This window comes from Anomaloglossus baeobatrachus, chromosome 4, assembly GCF_048569485.1.
Source record: "Anomaloglossus baeobatrachus isolate aAnoBae1 chromosome 4, aAnoBae1.hap1, whole genome shotgun sequence".
NCBI classification, from domain to species: domain Eukaryota; kingdom Metazoa; phylum Chordata; class Amphibia; order Anura; family Aromobatidae; genus Anomaloglossus; species Anomaloglossus baeobatrachus.
In genome coordinates this window covers 267,035,328-267,051,603 of record NC_134356.1, presented here as the reverse complement: position 1 = coordinate 267,051,603, position 16,276 = coordinate 267,035,328, and the positions used below count along the sequence as shown (strand labels likewise).

Sequence of the window (16,276 nt, the reverse complement as noted above, 5' to 3'; positions counted from 1 at the left end):
TAGGGGCGTACACAAGTTCGGATATGCCCATTTAGTGGGACAATTCATGAGTTAGCCAATGGACAGATCGTGTTGATGCTGATGGGCGGGTCTAAGATGTCTTCATCTGTTGGTTGGTCCTCTAGGTTGGCCAGTGGGTCTTTTCCTTATATGGTGGTCTTCTTACATCTGGACATTTCTTGCATCCCAGGCAAGGTGTGGAAAACATAATGGCAGCCATCCTTAAATCTGTGTCATGTGTATGATCTGAAAACTGAATTATCTAATGCAAATCGACATATTTCCCACAATCCCCTGTCAAGAAGTTAATTAAGTATTTAATGGAAAGGCCCTCCTCAACACACCTTAGAAGTTTTAGTGCAATAGACTCTTCGTGCATCAGGGTGGGACTGGAGGATAGGACTGTGGGTAGGGTCTTCGGCTCTGCCATGGCCCCTCAGCATTTCTATGAACCTCCTTCTTTAAATTTTGCATTAGTGTCGCCATTGCTGCTGATTGAGCTTGTGCACATTCATGTCCTGGAATTCTGCAGCAAAATGGCGCAAGAGTCGGTGCATGCTCAGAGAAACTTCCAGCAGTCTCCAGCAGAATGGCACCAATGGTGTCACATGCACAGATTGGAATCTCGAATCAATAAAAAGACAAGATCTCAAACTGCCATTGGTGCCATTTTGATGGAGGCCGCCGGAAGTTAATTTGAGCATGTGCTGCCTCTGGCAAAATTTTGCTGGAGAACAATGGGACATGAATGTGCTAGGACTAAATAAAAAAAAAGAGGCTCATATAAATGTTGAGGGTCCACAGCTAAGCTGAAGACCCCACTCACAGTCCTGTTGCACAGTCCCACACTGATGTTCGGAGAGCCTGTTGCACCAAAACTTGTAAGGTGAATTAAACAAAAATCAGGATTTGTTTCACTACAGGTCTATTAAATTAGTATGACAGTGCCATCGGGGTTATACCTTGAGTTTTAACTGGTTCATACATGATGACACTTTAAGTGTCTAGGAGGAATAACCAAGAAGCAGTACAACTTACAGTAATAAGAAAAGATTCTATAGAATTGTGATATTATGGGGAATAGAATTATTTTATAAAACCAAGTTTAAAGGAAGCTGGCAGGTAATAACTCACTTACTGATGTGTATTGCCTCAATAATAGAAACATCATCATATGCATATATCTGTCATTGTGGTCTGTATTTTAGCAGTGATTTTGTTTTCTTGTCTATTTGTCTAATACAGTGCACACATTTATAAAATATTAACATTGATATTCTATATTAATATTTCTTTCTTTTTTGTATTTTGCATTATAATATAGACTCAGAAGGAGATATTCTTCCGAGACCTGGCAGTTCGTGATACTTCTGCATCCAGAGCAAAATCTGTTTCATTTTCTGCATTAGATAGTTTAGATACTGATGCTAAATCAAATGAAAATGATGACAAACTGCAGCTGCTTAAAGAATATCGGCAACAATCAACTCCTACACCAGGATGTAAGATGTTTTGCCATTTTCTGCATTTTATATTTAGTGTCTGATTAACATGATATTGTAATCCTCAATTTTTGTTCTTTACACAAACCATAAGGGCAAAAAAATGTTTGGCCCTGATTCAAGTCTACAGTAGATGACGATGGCGTGGTGGAATCAGACACTGTGTGTGACGGCAAGTGCCCCCGTGCATCTTGCCAGAAATCTTGCTCCAGTCACTGAAAGGAGTGAGTTTTCTGATATTAGAAATGCCACAGCTTGTCATGAAATAGTCGAGCTGTGGCATCATATCCGCCATGTTCTTGCTCTGTCCATTTTAGCACAGCTGGAAGGAACTAGTGTGAAGCTGGCGCAAAAATATAGTGATTATTCTAAGCAACTTATGCCAGTATTCCTGTAAATTGCTTTGATGAATCGGGGCTATAGTGCCTGTGCCTGCACAATGCAGTGCATCATAGAGCCATAGTAAGCTGTAGGAGCTATAGGCATAAGAGTTGTACCATGCCTTAATATAGCAGCAGAAAGGTGTATGGAGTCCTACTGGTCTTCTGTCAGTATTTTATTACTTCTACAGATGAATTACAGTGTAATATGACCCTTAATTATGCACCGTACAGCATTATGTGGAGTAACTGCAAGCCAAAGGAACTCTGAGTGTGGCCATTCAAGTGTCTCTTGCCCAACTCTGTCATGTCCACCAAATCTTAATATGTATCATTGAAACATAGGTAAAAGTGTTCTGACATTATACTAATATTAATCTAAAACTGATGCATTCATTTATATGTTACTGCATCAAGGGTTGATGTACTATTACGCAGACCATGTAGCTGTTTTATATAATAATCGTGGGCTTATGAAGGAATGATCAGTGATAAAGGTTCTGCTAAGTTAAGCCGCTCTCAGCTCCCTGAGATCCCTAGACGGGTTCTTTCACTGATCACGTTCCTCTCACGTTCCTATCCTTGTCTTTCCCTGGACACAGTCCTATCTATTGTACAGAGCAGTGGGAACATTAGTTCCACTCTAGGTAAAGACACAGAGAGAATAAGACAGACAAGGGTAAAAGAAACAGCCATCATGCAAGGCACTCCAAACTACAGTAAGGGGTAAAAGGGAACGGACCTGTAAGGCAAACTTCCTGGTCCACAGCTCACGGTACCCTCTAGCGGCTAGCAAAGCAAAGCTATTACTGGCAACTTCCTGAGCTGAGAGAGGAGTCTTTATGGTTGCAGTAAATAGTAAATACAGAACAGCTGATTCTAATTTTCATCCAGAGTTTAGGAGACCAGAGAATCTACTTAACACTAGAAGTCCCAGAAATTTCGAGCTCCCTGGGTTCCAAAGGTAGAAATGTTAAATGACCCCTCTCTGGGACTTCTAGTGTTTACCCTAGCAGCACCAGATCAAGGAGAATCTGCACAGCCAGCAGTATTAACCTGTGCAAGTATGAGTGTAGCCCTGCACTGCGATCTTATGATATCAGAAATAGGAGGCTCTTCATTGTGATACCATCGTGAGAGTACTCCCACTTCTATGCTAAAAACAAGAGTAAACGCAAGCTTGGCACTACCATGCAGAAGAAATAAACAAATAACTCATCTCAGTCTGACGTCCAGACTGAGGATTATGAGGAGGTGCTCCGCTGATTCATTCAAAGGCAGGGTTAAAATTGTAGAAAAAGAATAAGAAGGTAAATCATGACACACTCTTCAAGGTAAAAAGTCCAAAATTATTGCATATTTCTTAAAACACATCCCTGAGTAGGGGACCGTAGTCACCAGGTTCTTTAGGCTTCAGTGATAAAAAATGATTTTTCTATATTTTTTATGAACAACATATGGTTGCATTTCTATACATGTCAGTTAACAATATCTTTGGCTTTTAATGTTTTTTAATGTCCACACTAAACACTTTGTATTGATTAATTATGCATATGTAAAGCGGGGTATGATGCATCAGAAAGGGATTGATTTAAAATTGACTCCAGATTGTCATATCCTATACAGACCCATGGAAGCGCACATCAGCGCAAAGTGGTTGTCGTCTGTTTGCACTGCTGCACTTTTCCCCTCCCCCTGTGACTGTGGTTCCTTACTCAGGGTCAAGTTTTATGAGATATACAATAAATTTGGACTTTTTACTTTGAAGAGAGTGCCTTGATTTACCTTCTTATTGGATATCTCCTTTTTTAAGGGGACTTGCCTATAGATTCATTACGAAGGTTATTCACTGAAAACTCAGCTAGAGGTAAATAAAAAACCCAATCCTCTTGATTTTCGGAAACAAAACACCTTAAATATGTCTCGAGATTTTGATTCACCCGTTCAGACTGCGGGTGAAAAGTGGATGAAAATGAGAGATGAATGCCTAGCTTAGCACAAAATGCCTTCCAACAATTCCAAGACACGGATCAGATATGAATTGGGTCCCACAATCTGATACAATATCAGAGGGAAGCCTATGCAGTTTTACAATCTCATTGATAAACACTTGTGACAAACTTTTAGCACTCAGAAGTGCAGATAAAGCTGTAAAATGAGCAATTTTGATAAACCTATCAACCACTACCAGTATTACAGTTTTAACAGCCATTGCAGAACGCCAGACGGACGAGTATGAGGGGTTTTCAAAAGCGCACAAACACTGCAACTCAAGACATAATCCTAAACATCTTGATGTAATTTAGACCACCAAAAACAACGAGAGAACAGTTCAGTTGTTGTTTTACATTCCGGATGTCCCACTAGAACCAACTTATGATGTTCACATAAAATCCTACATCGTAAGTACAGAGGAATAAACAGTTTACCTGGAGGACATGTGGCAGGGGCATCCCCCTGAGCTTCTGCGACCTCCTTCTCAAGGTCTGAACATATTCTGAAAACAGAAATGACAACACTCTTCTTCAAAATTGGGACAGCTTCACCAGTATTAACACCCCTTAGAAAACAACAAGACAATGCTTCGGTCTTGACGGTTTTATCCCCCAGATGATAAGTAACAAAAATTCTAAATATAATACATTTTTATGATCAGAAATTGCCATGACCAGATGTACCGCTGTACTGTCCCCTCCAAAAAATGGTGCCATTCCTCAAAAGCCAACTTTATTGCCAAGAGTTCTCTATTGCCGATATCGTAATTTCTTTTGGTGGGAGACAACTTTTTAGAGAAAAAGACACATGGAAGACATTTACCGAAAGACGATCCCTGCGACAGTAATGTACTTAACCCCATCATGCATCAACTTCCACAATGAAGAGTTGGGTAACATCAGTCTGTATGAAGACTGGTGCAGAAGTAAAATTTTTCTTTCAAGTGGCAAATGCAACATGGGCAGGATTGGACCATTTAGAAACGTCTGTCCCTTTACTGATCATATTTGTTGATGGTTTAACCACTGCAGAGAAGTTATTGATGAACTTATGGTAATAGTTAGCAAAACCAAGAAACTACTGCAAAGCCTTCAGATTTTCAGGAAGATTCCAGTCCAGGACCGCCTGATGTTTTAAGGGATCCATACGAAAACCGGTGGATGATAATAGATACTCCAAAAATTGAATCTCCTGAATAGCAAACATGCATTTTTCAACTTGGCATAGAGTTTGTTCTCCCTAAGTATCTATAACACCTGCTTCACATGAACCTGGTGTGCCTCTAGATCCAGCGAATAAATTAAGATGTCGTCTAAATATACCACCACAAATCTAGCCTCCAGATGTCGGAAAATGTAATTTACAAAATGTTGTAAAAAGGCAGGAGCATTAGTTAAACCAAATGGCATGACAGGATTTACCTAATGCCCCTCTCAGGTATTGAACACCATTTTCCACTCATCCCCCTCCTTAATACAGATAAGATTGTATGCCCTCCTCAGATCAAGTTTGGTAAACCATTTAGCCCCGATGATCTGATTAAAGACATCTGGGAATAGAGAGATGGAGTACAGATCCCGAATGGTGATCCAATTAAGTTCATGGAAATCCAGACAGAGATGCAGCCCCCCATCTTTTTTCTTAACAAAGAAAAACCCTGCTGCCACAGGGGATGATAAGGGTCTGATATGTCCCTTAGCAAGGCTTTCGTTCATATACTCTTTCATGGCCTGCCTCTCTGGGACTGAAATATGATATAGCCTGTGTTTTTGGCAACTTGATCCCTGGATTGACTGAACAACCATAAGAGTGGTGGGTTGGCAGCTTCTGACATGCTTGCTCAGAAAACATATCCTTAAAATCAGACAGATATTAAGGTAAGGACCTAGTAGCAACCATGGAAATACAGGTGATTAGGTAACTTATATGAAGAAGAGGCACTGGGTCCAGATGAACTGAGCATCCACCAAATTGTACCCCACATGCTATCTAAAATGGCGTAAATAAATACCTTCTTTCAACCTAATAGGACCGCAGTGTGCAGAAAAAATGGTGATATAACAAATGGAGAAAAAGACATGGATCGCACATCCCAAAAATACATTGATCTAAAAGCCGCTAGGCAAAAATTTAAATAGAACGTGAGGTTCTTAGTTACCATTCTGATCAGACTGATCAGACGTGGCAGTGGGCTTAATACAGTCTGATCAGAATGGTAACTAAGAACCTCACGTTCTATTTAAATTTTTGCCTAGCGGCTTTTAGATCAATGTATTTTTGGGAAGTGCGATCCATGTCTTTTTCTCCATTTGTTATATTAATATGTTCTATCCCCCTCCTTTTTTTGCTTGGATCTGCACTCCCCCAATTTGGCACAGGTGTTTTTAATTAGCAGGAGACTGCAAGAGGGGTCAGCCTTTTTTGCTCCCAGTTCACTTATGGGAGCGAGTGGGAGGTGAGTGCGCAGCTCCTCTCACTGTGTGTTGGTGCTGTGCGGTGGCCGCTGTTGTGGTGGTGTTGTGACAGTGGGGCAGTGCGGCCTGGAGCCTTGGGGGCTTTGCCTTGCAGCATGGGTGCTGTGAGGCACCGGGTCGCCTGTCCTGCTGGTGCTTTGTTGCTGCAGCAGTGGTTGGTGCACAGTGCCGCACCACAAAGGCTTAGGATAGGGACCCACTCTAGAGGTTCGCCCTCTTGCAAGGCTGACCCCTCTTGCAGTCTCCTGCTAATTAAAAACACCTGTGCCAAATTGGGGGAGTGCAGATCCAAGCAAAAAAAGGAGGGGGATAGAACATATTAATATAACAAATGGAGAAAAAGACATGGATCGCACTTCCCAAAAATACATTGATCTAAAAGCCGCCAGGCAAAAATTTAAATAGAACGTGAGGTTCTTAGTTACCATTCTGATCAGACTGTATTAAGCCCACTGCCACGTCTGATCAGTCTGATCAGAATGGTAACTAAGAACCTCACGTTCTATTTAAATTTTTGCCTAGCGGCTTTTAGATCAATGTATTTTTGGGATGTGCGATCCATGTCTTTTTCTCCATTTGTTATAGAAAAAATGGTGACCTACCAACAGAGGAAATATGTACACTCAAGTAGTTGTCCCCCATGCAACCTGGGCTCATTCGTTTTTTCAGCTTCTGTGTATTGCTTCATATTGAGAGACAGGTTCCTATAAAGGGACTTTTACAACTACCGTACTAAAAAACCAAGCCCTCGTTTTACGCCGAAGTATGTGTGAACCAGTGGCACAATTTGCCCCTCTCAACTGCATAAGGTCTGCAGTGAGCACAGACATAGGTTCAGTAAACACAATCATTAGAAGGAAAATAGGGAGGGAAACAAATCCAGCACCGTTGTCTTTAAAAAACTTGAAGTTTATTGAGTCACATTAAAAGCGTGTTAATGGATCAACAAAATCTCTCCATGTGCCTTTCAACGCCTTACGCATTTCAGAGAAAAAACTCCTTAACACTAGAACTACTGGACTCGTGACACCTATATAGAAATACATGGTGCAAAGTAGTCAAAATGACTACCTCAGTAGTTCTAGTGTTAATCATAGGCAAATACAAAGAAATGAAGTGTATAGTGGCTTTTAAAAACCACTACAGTATATGATTTTTAAAAGCCACTATACATTTCATTTCTTTGTATTTGCCTATGATTAAGAAGTTTTTTCTCTGAAACGTGTAAGGCGTAGAAAGGCACATGGAGAGATTTTGTTGCTCAATTAACACGCTTTTAATGTGACTCAATAAACTTCAAGTTTTTTAAAGACAACGGTGCTGGATTTGTTTCTCTCCCTATTTTCCTTCTAATGATTATGCCAGCTGTGGACGCCAACCACGGATACCGTGCACCGTCCCAAATGGAACTTTATGCAGAGAAGTGGTGAGCTGGAACTTGTTTTTTTTTATTTTTGCTCAGTAAACACAATATCCCTTGTATACAGTGGTTTTTCACAGAGACGATGGTCAACATAGATAGCCAAGGACATGGTGGGCTCCAGGGAACCAGGAGTCTCGTAAAAGATTATTGCGTCCATTAATCTCTCAGAGAGACTGGTATAAATTACGCCAAAGCGCAGGATCATTCCACCTGGTGTCCATGGACCATCTGCGGAATTCGGAGCAGAATTCTTCAGCTGGCCGGTCTCCTTGTCAAATTTGACATAGTTTGAATTTGTCCAGGGTGACACAATCGGGATCGTCGTAAATGAGGGAAGAACTGAGAGAGAAACTATACACAGTTTATAATACGAGATCCACCAAAATCTTGTCCCCCATCATATTAAAATTGTGAGTGTGGGCTACCTCTTTAAGGGAGTGTGCCATGATTTTCATTTTTGCATTAATAATATTGATTACACTGGGGAACAAGAAACTTGAGGTGCTTGAGATATTTAATCTGTTTTTTAGGTCAGCTTTTGTTGCTGACTCTAAGGGCGGCTTTGCACACTACGACATCGCAGGTGCGATGTCGGTGGGGTCAAATCGAAAGTGACGCACATCCGGCGTCACTTGCGATGTCGTAGTGTGTAAATCCTAGATGATACGATGAACGAGCGCAAAAGCGTCGTTATCGTATCATCGCTGCAGCCTCCGACATTTCCATAATGCCGGTGCAGCGACAGGTGCGATGTTGTTCCTCGCTCCTGCGGCAGCACACATCGCTGTGTGTGAAGCCGCAGGAGCGAGGAACTTCACCTTACCTGCCGCCGGCTGCAATGAGAAGGACGGAGGTGGGCGGGATGTTTACATCCTGCTCATCTCCGCCCCTCCACTTCAATTGGCCGCCTGCCGTGTGACGTCGCTGTGACGCCACACGACCCACCCCCTAAGGAAGGAGGCGGGTCGCCGGCCAGAGGGACGTCGCATGGCAGGTATGTGCATGTAAAGCTGCCGTAGCGATAATAATCGCTACGGCAGCTTTCACTAGATATTGCACGTGCGACGGGGGCGGGACTATCGCTGCAGCATCGGTAACACATTGTTACCGATGTCGCAGCGTGCAAAGCCCGCCTAAATCTTCCCTTATATTTCTTCCAACAACTCTAGTTAATGAGATGTGATATACCCTATGTACAATAAATTAGAAAATCATCAAAAAATTTATTTATTTCCGTAATTCAATACAAAAAGGGAACTACATATATTATATAGAATCATTACACACTGTGGTCTATTTCAAGTGTTTATTTCTGTTAATATTGATGATTATCGCTTACAACCAGTGAAAACCCAAAAGTCATTATCTCAGAAAATTAGAATAATTACCACAAAATACCTGCAAAGGCTTCCTAAGCATTTAAAATGGTCCCTTAGTCTTGTTCAGGAGGCTACACAATCAGATGTCCAGAAGGCAGTCATTGACACACTCCACAAGGAGGGTAGCCCACAAAAAGTGATTGCTAAAAGAGCTGGCTGTTCACAGAGTGCTGTATCCAAGCATATTAATAGAGAGTTGAGTGGAAGGAAAAAGTTTGGTAAAAAAAAGGTGCACAAGCAACCGGGATAACAGTAACCTTGCTTCAAAAGCCACCACACACAGACATATCCAGGACATGGTCTACAACTTTCACATTCCTTGTGTCAAGCCACTCATGACCAATAGACAACGCCAGAAGCGTCTTACCTGGGCCAAGGAGAAAAAGAACTGGACTGTTGCTCAGTGGTCCAATGTGTTGTTTTCAGATGAAAGTAAATTTTGCATTTCATTTGGAAATCAAGGTCCCACAGTCTGGAGGAAGAGTGGAGAGGCCACAATCCAAGCTGCTTGAGGTCTAATGTGAAGTTTCCACAATCAGTGATGGTTTGTGGAGCCATGTCATCTGCTGATGTAGGTCCACTGTATTTTATCAAGACATAAAGTCAGTGCAGCTGTCTACCAGGAAATTTTAGAGCAATTCATGCTTCCCTCTGCCGACAAGCTTTTTGGAGTTGGAAATGTCATTTTCTAGCAGGACTTCGCACCTGTCCACACTGCCAAAAGTACCAATACCTGGTTTGATAACCACAGTAATACTGTGCTTGATTGGCCAGCAAACTTGTTAGACCTAAACCCCATAGAGAATCTATGGGGTATTGTCAAGAGGAGGATGAGAAACACCAGACCCAACAATGCAGACGAGCTGAAGGCTGCTATCAAAGCAACCTAGGCTTCCATAACACCTTAGCAGTGCCGCAGGCTGATCGCCTCTATGCCACGCTGCATTGATGCAAAAGGAGCCTCGACCAAGTATTGAGGCATTTACTGTACATACTTTTCAGTAGGCCAGCATTTCTGAGTTTAAAATAATTTTTTCAGTTGATCTTATATAATTTTTAATTTTCTGAGATAATGACTTTTGGGTTTTCATTGGTTGTAAGCCATAATCATCAACATTAACAGAAATAAACACTTGAAATAGATCACTCTGTGTAATGACTCTATATAATATATGCATTTCCCTTTTTGTATTGAATTACTGAAATAAATTAACTTTTTGATGATATTCTAATTTATTCAGATGCACTTGTATATGCATATAAATGATCAAACACTGGGCTTGATGTCTACTAAACATCAATATTTTTGACTTCTTGCTTATTAAAACAAATTCATACATGTAGCCTGCATAGCTGCGTATCTATTGTCCATCATGTGTCATGTGATACAGCATACAGATGCATATCTAATCGCAGCGTTTGATACACTCCCTGTATCTAATCCCAGCGCGTGATGCAAGACACATATCTAATTGTAGTATGTGATAGACTCCACAAATCTAATTACACACAATATACTTCTTGTGTCTAATCCCAGTGTAACACCCTGGGGTCAAGGGGGCTTTTACCCGTCTCGTCGCCGGGCCGAGGGTGCAGATCCTCTGCGTCGTCACAGGCTGGCCTGGCCCGGTTTCGGGACCCCGAGGCGTACAGAAGGGAGAGGGAAGGCAGTGTACGGGAGGAAGGACGGAGGATGGGGGTGGTAGTGACGTTGAGGAAAGTCTTTTTAGATCATGACGCCACCTGTGGTCTGCGGCCAGGGATGGGCCGCCACTGCGGTTGCTGCTCTCTGGGGCTGATGGTAATGGTCGCCGCTGGCATGGTGTCGCTCCCCACAGGCAAAGCGGGATTACCCTGGGGAGGATGATGGAGGACAGATGGGATGAGGTGGTAGTAGTCCCTGTTAGCGCCGCAGCGCTGGGCGACGGCGACGGCAAATGAAAGGCAGGGGCTGCGGTTCCAGGTGTTTTACTCACAGGTAGTTCAGGCGCTGCCCCAGAGTACCGATCTCCCCCACGATGGGCTCCAGCTGATCCCGGATAGTCGTTGGTCACTGCCGGTGCCCGTGAAAGTCTTTCTAGTGAAGTGTCCCTCAGTTGCTATCCAGAACCCGGGCTGAGCCTCCAGCTACAAGCCACGGGCCCAAGTAGAGAGAGGAATGCTCAACTCCCATTGTCTGTGTCAGATGTTAGGCCAAGCTATGCCCGGGAAAGACTGCTTTAGTGAGATGGTTGCGCCTACTTCTTACACCAAGTGGTGCCCACCCCCAGTGGTTGTCTTAGTGACTGGGGAAGTCCCATGCTTCGTGATGACTAACCACCCTGTCTGCCCTAGTCCACCCCCCTGTGGGAAGCACCTTATTGTTTTGTGAAGGCACCGACAGTTAACCCCCTTCTAACCCGGGATGGATATTACCCCTTAAAAGTGGTTTAATACACTGTGGCGCCTGAAGCCCAGGGACGCCACACCAGCACTTCATGCAGACGTGTATCTAATCCCATTGTGTGACGCAACACATGTATCTAATTCTAGCATGGGATATATTCCACGTATCTAATCTTTACTTGTGTGTCTAAACTCAGTGCCTGATATATTTCTTCCATGTCATCCCTGTGCGTCATACAGTCAGCATATCTATGTAAGGAGGTGCTCCGGCACAAAACGTCCATGCAGACAGAAATTGTTAGAGATTAAAAAAACATCTTTAATTCCTAATAGTTCAAAAACATGGTGAGGATAAAATTTCCTATGATTGACGCGTTTCAGACGCTGGGTCTTTAGTCATAATCATAAGGAGAAACCACACTAGTGCGATATAAATAGTCTTGTGAAAGCTAAAAAAAAGAGGAAATGACATGGTCAAAACAATTATTTATGCAAAATAGAGGACATTAAATATGCAAAAAGATTGTATGACCTTAGACTCAATAAATATACCAAAGATCAGTCCGTTTGTTTAAACTTGCAGGTTGTCTAGTATTTATATATAATATCATAAAGGCTTCTTGTTGGTGTAACATCTGAATGCGATTTTCACCCGTATTATTGGTTATAATGTGTTTCAGGACATGCACTTTAAAATTGCTCAGATCACTACAATGGGCATGTACAAATTGACATACGTAACCCCACTTCTAGGAATCTTTCTGGTGCTTCATCCCATTTTGTACATGCCCATTGTAGTGATCTGAGCAATTTTAAAGTGCATGTCCTGAAACACATTATAACCAATAATACGGGTGAAAATCGCATTCAGATGTTACACCAAGAAGCCTTTATGATATTATATATGAATACTAGACAACCTGCAAGTTTAAAAAAAACGGACTGATCTTTGGTATATTTATTGAGTCTAAGGTCATACAATCTTTTTGCATATTTAATGTCCTCTATTTTGCATAATTAATTGTTTTGACCATGTCATTTCCTCTTTTTTTTAGCTTTCACAAGACTATTTATATGGCACTAGTGTGGTTTCTCCTTATGATTATGACTAAAGACCCAGCGTCTGAAACGCGTCAATCATAGGAAATTTTATCCTCACCATGTTTTTTAACTATTAGGAATTAAAGATGTTTTTTTAATCTCTAACAATTTCTGTCTGCATGGACGTTTTGTGCCGCAGCACCTCCTTACTTTGATTGTTCTACAGCCTCCCTTGTTCTACTGAGCACCGTCCAGGAGCTTTCATCCAGCTGAATTTTCAACAAACTGGTGAGCTGAAAACCCTTTTTTTCTCTAGTCAGCATATCTATCCCAGTGCGTTTTTATACTCAGTGAATCTAATCTCAGTGTGTGATACACTCTGTGTATTTAATCCCAGTGTACATATCTAATCACAGCACGTGATGCACTCTGTGTATTTAATCCCAGCACGTGATAAAGTTTGCGTATCCAATCCCAATGGGTGTTACATTCTTCGTATCCGATTCCAGTGTGTGATACAATCTGCGTATCCAATTCCAGTGTGTGATACAGTCTGCCAGCCTAGGTGACACTGTCCACATGTCAGTAGTAGTTTGCAGTCACCAACAAAATGTCTCCAAACTGTGATCCTAAACCTCATCCACTCTTTTCCCTTTTGCAACTGGCCTGAAGGAGAGGAGACATCAGACACCTGTGAACAGACCCAGCACACTTTTACTGCAGTCGTAAAGCGAACTAGACGTAGACTAGGTTTTCATGGTAAATTCCAGCAGCTATATTAGTTTTCAGATTTCATACCAAAAAAAAGTTATTTTTTTATCATTAAAATATTAATAATTCATATTTTTAATTTGTGGAACAATTTTTTTTCTTGTGACACTTTCCCTTTAACACATTTGTTGTTTTTTTTTTTTATTTCTTATCAAAAAAAGTTAGGTAGACGCATGGCTTGTTGTTCTGAAGTATGACATATTTGTCCATGTCCATCTACAGAGCTTAGTTAGGACACGTCAGGGTGGCGCAGGGTTTGTACCTGTTTGATAACAAGAAGTGTTGCAATGGCAGCATTATAAACATGTTACACGTCAGCCCTGTTCATACATCTTCTGCTTTCTGCTTCTATTATACTGCCTTAGGCCTGCGACACACATCCGTGCCACCGGTACGTGTTTGCCATTTTTTGCACGTACCGGCGGCACGGAGACACGTTCAGCAATGCTACCCTATTGTAGCAGGCACACACACGTAAAACCACACGGAACGTGTGTCCGTGTGCGTTTGTACGTGTGTGCGTTTTTCTACACGCTGACATGTCAGTGTTTTCTCCGGCAGCACGGGTGTCACACGGCCCGCACCCGTACCACACGGGTGTAGTGTGGATGCGGTCCCGTGTGACAGGCGCCGAAGAAAACACACGTGTCTGAGAAAAAAAAAAAACCTTAACTTACCTTCTCCTGCCCTCCTGTCTCTGCCGCTGCTGCCACTTGCTGCCGACCGCCGCTCATTATTCTCATTTAATATTCACTTCACTGCGGCCGGCAGCAGCAGCAGCGGGGAGACGGGAGGGCTGGAGACCGAGGATCAGCACCACGGACAGCAGCGCGGACAGCAGGAAGGACCAGGTGAGTATGTAAATAACCTGTTCTCCGTATGTTATCACGGATAGCATGCGGAGAACACACGTGGCCCGCACGTACCAGAGACACGTACTTACCTGCACGCAACACGTAGGGAAAATATGTGTCTCTCGGCACGTGCGTGATTTTCACGTGAGTGTGTCGGAGGCCTTATGTAGTGTTGATGGACAATAATCGTTATTTTTTGCTTAGGTAACAAGTTTAGAAGACAGTCTTTAAGAGATTACTTTGCTCAGAAGAAGGAAATGTTTCATACTCAGGTATTTTCATCAAATAATATAAAGAATATTAATGCACTAAAGAAATGTCCCCACCCAGGTCTAATTTGTTGTCTACCCCAGGGTAGGGAACAAAAGGGAAGGGAAGCTATCACCAGACAATGGCCTATTGTTTACATCAGGTTTGAGTGTTACTTTTATTTTTTTTTTTCATATCAAAATCTATATTAAAAAGTGAGTAATATTGATTGCAGTTATCACACTGGCCATGGGGGATTTTTTTTTGGACTTCATGTTCTTTTAGTACATCCATATGTACTTTGGAAACTATGAACACTTTCTCCTATTTGTATTTTTGTATTGTAGAATCTAGTGAGCGTCTGTAAAGAGAAGGGAGGGCAAGCTGTGACATTGCCTCATCGCCTACTGTGGTGGGATGACCTTGTGATATCAGACAAAAAGGAAAAACAAAGCCAGCCATCCATTGGTTAAATGTATAATACATTCTTCTTTATTGATTCCTACATTAAAAAGGTTACTTGTGTTACTGTCGCGTCCAGGGATATGGGGTACTTGGTTCCAGGCAGTATATCTCTTGGGAATGTCACTGGGGTGGCCGTTGCCTGGTTCCGTGCCCTGGGTACTTTTTGTAATGGGGGTGTATTTACAGGGGATTAGGTTAGTGTTCACACGTGATGCCACTTGTGGTGTTGCGGCTATAGGCTTGGAGCCACTGCTGCAGAATGTCACTACTGGGGCTGGTGTTAATTACAGCCTGGATGGTAGACCCTCTGCAAGCAGGGTCCGGCCCCAGAGGGTAGGTGATGTGACGGGCGTCGAAAGAAGGTAGTCCACACAGAGGTATAGTGCAACTGTTTTTTACTCACGGCTGGTTGGTGGTAACTGGTTCCCCGAGGCCAGCTGGTTTCACCTTCAGGTCCCCCTCGGCCCAGTGCCAGTTCAGTACTCTGGTACCTTCTTCCCCCGCACCTGTCTCTGGTAAATGGGTCCCCGTGGCGTAGAGCAACTGCTGGTCAATGTGGCGCCCCTGACCTGGTCAGGCACCACTGAGTATTGCACCCACGCCTGGGTCAGTACAAACAGGTAATCCCAAAGGATGAGTAGAGTGTGGATACACAGGCACCCTTTGACCAGGACATGCACACACATTAGAGGGGACCCCTGGGCAGACCCAGGAAGGGGGCGTAGCCCTCACATCTCAGTTAGTGTGGTGCTGTAGTGAAGCTGGAGGAGAGTTGTGCAGTGGCAGTCAGAGGAGAAAGAGTCGAGCAGCCGTGTCTGACGTGTAGGGCTGAAGAGCGGAACACTGTCAGACTCTGCACGTGCTGCTGGCGGGGGAGAACATTACCACTAAGTCAGACTGAAAGACACCGACAAAAAGAGAGCAGTAAGGAGTCGAGTACAGGGGCTCCTGGTAATGGCCGCACACACGGGGTACAGGTCCCTAAAGCCAGATATCCATTTAATGGTCTGCTAAATCCTGTAGGCAGTGGGAGGTTTCACACCAACCAACACAGAACCCGCAGCATCAACAGCAACGAGGGGGCCCATAAGGAGGATCGGGCCTGGAGCCATCTTTTCCTTGGTCCATGCTGTCAGCAAACAGGTCAGAAAGGGGAGAAAGGCAATAGCAACTTCCCTGGACGCATCCCACGATATACTTCAAGTCAGGGGTGGTCCGAAACGAAGGTGCAGGAAGTCGAGTCAGCAGTCACCCCTATATCAGCCTGAGGGATACCTAGTTCCACCTGGTTCATCATAGCATCGCCCGGGTTGTCTCACAACTACCAACTGAAAGTGAGTAAAAACCCTGAAAGACAT

The 16,276-nt window shown here is 43.0% G+C and overlaps 1 protein-coding gene across 1 annotated transcript in view; it reads left to right on the top strand.

The window, feature by feature from the left end:
- The first annotated feature begins 428 nt into the window (after positions 1–428).
- Positions 429–16,276, top strand: part of CCDC38 (coiled-coil domain containing 38) — a 108,211-nt gene continuing 92,363 nt past the window's right edge. Inside the window, exons 1-3 of the mRNA XM_075343438.1 lie at positions 429–551; positions 1,325–1,502; positions 14,409–14,476. Coding sequence (XP_075199553.1) covers positions 429–551; positions 1,325–1,502; positions 14,409–14,476 — 369 coding nt within the window. The remainder of the gene's footprint in view (positions 552–1,324; positions 1,503–14,408; positions 14,477–16,276) is intronic.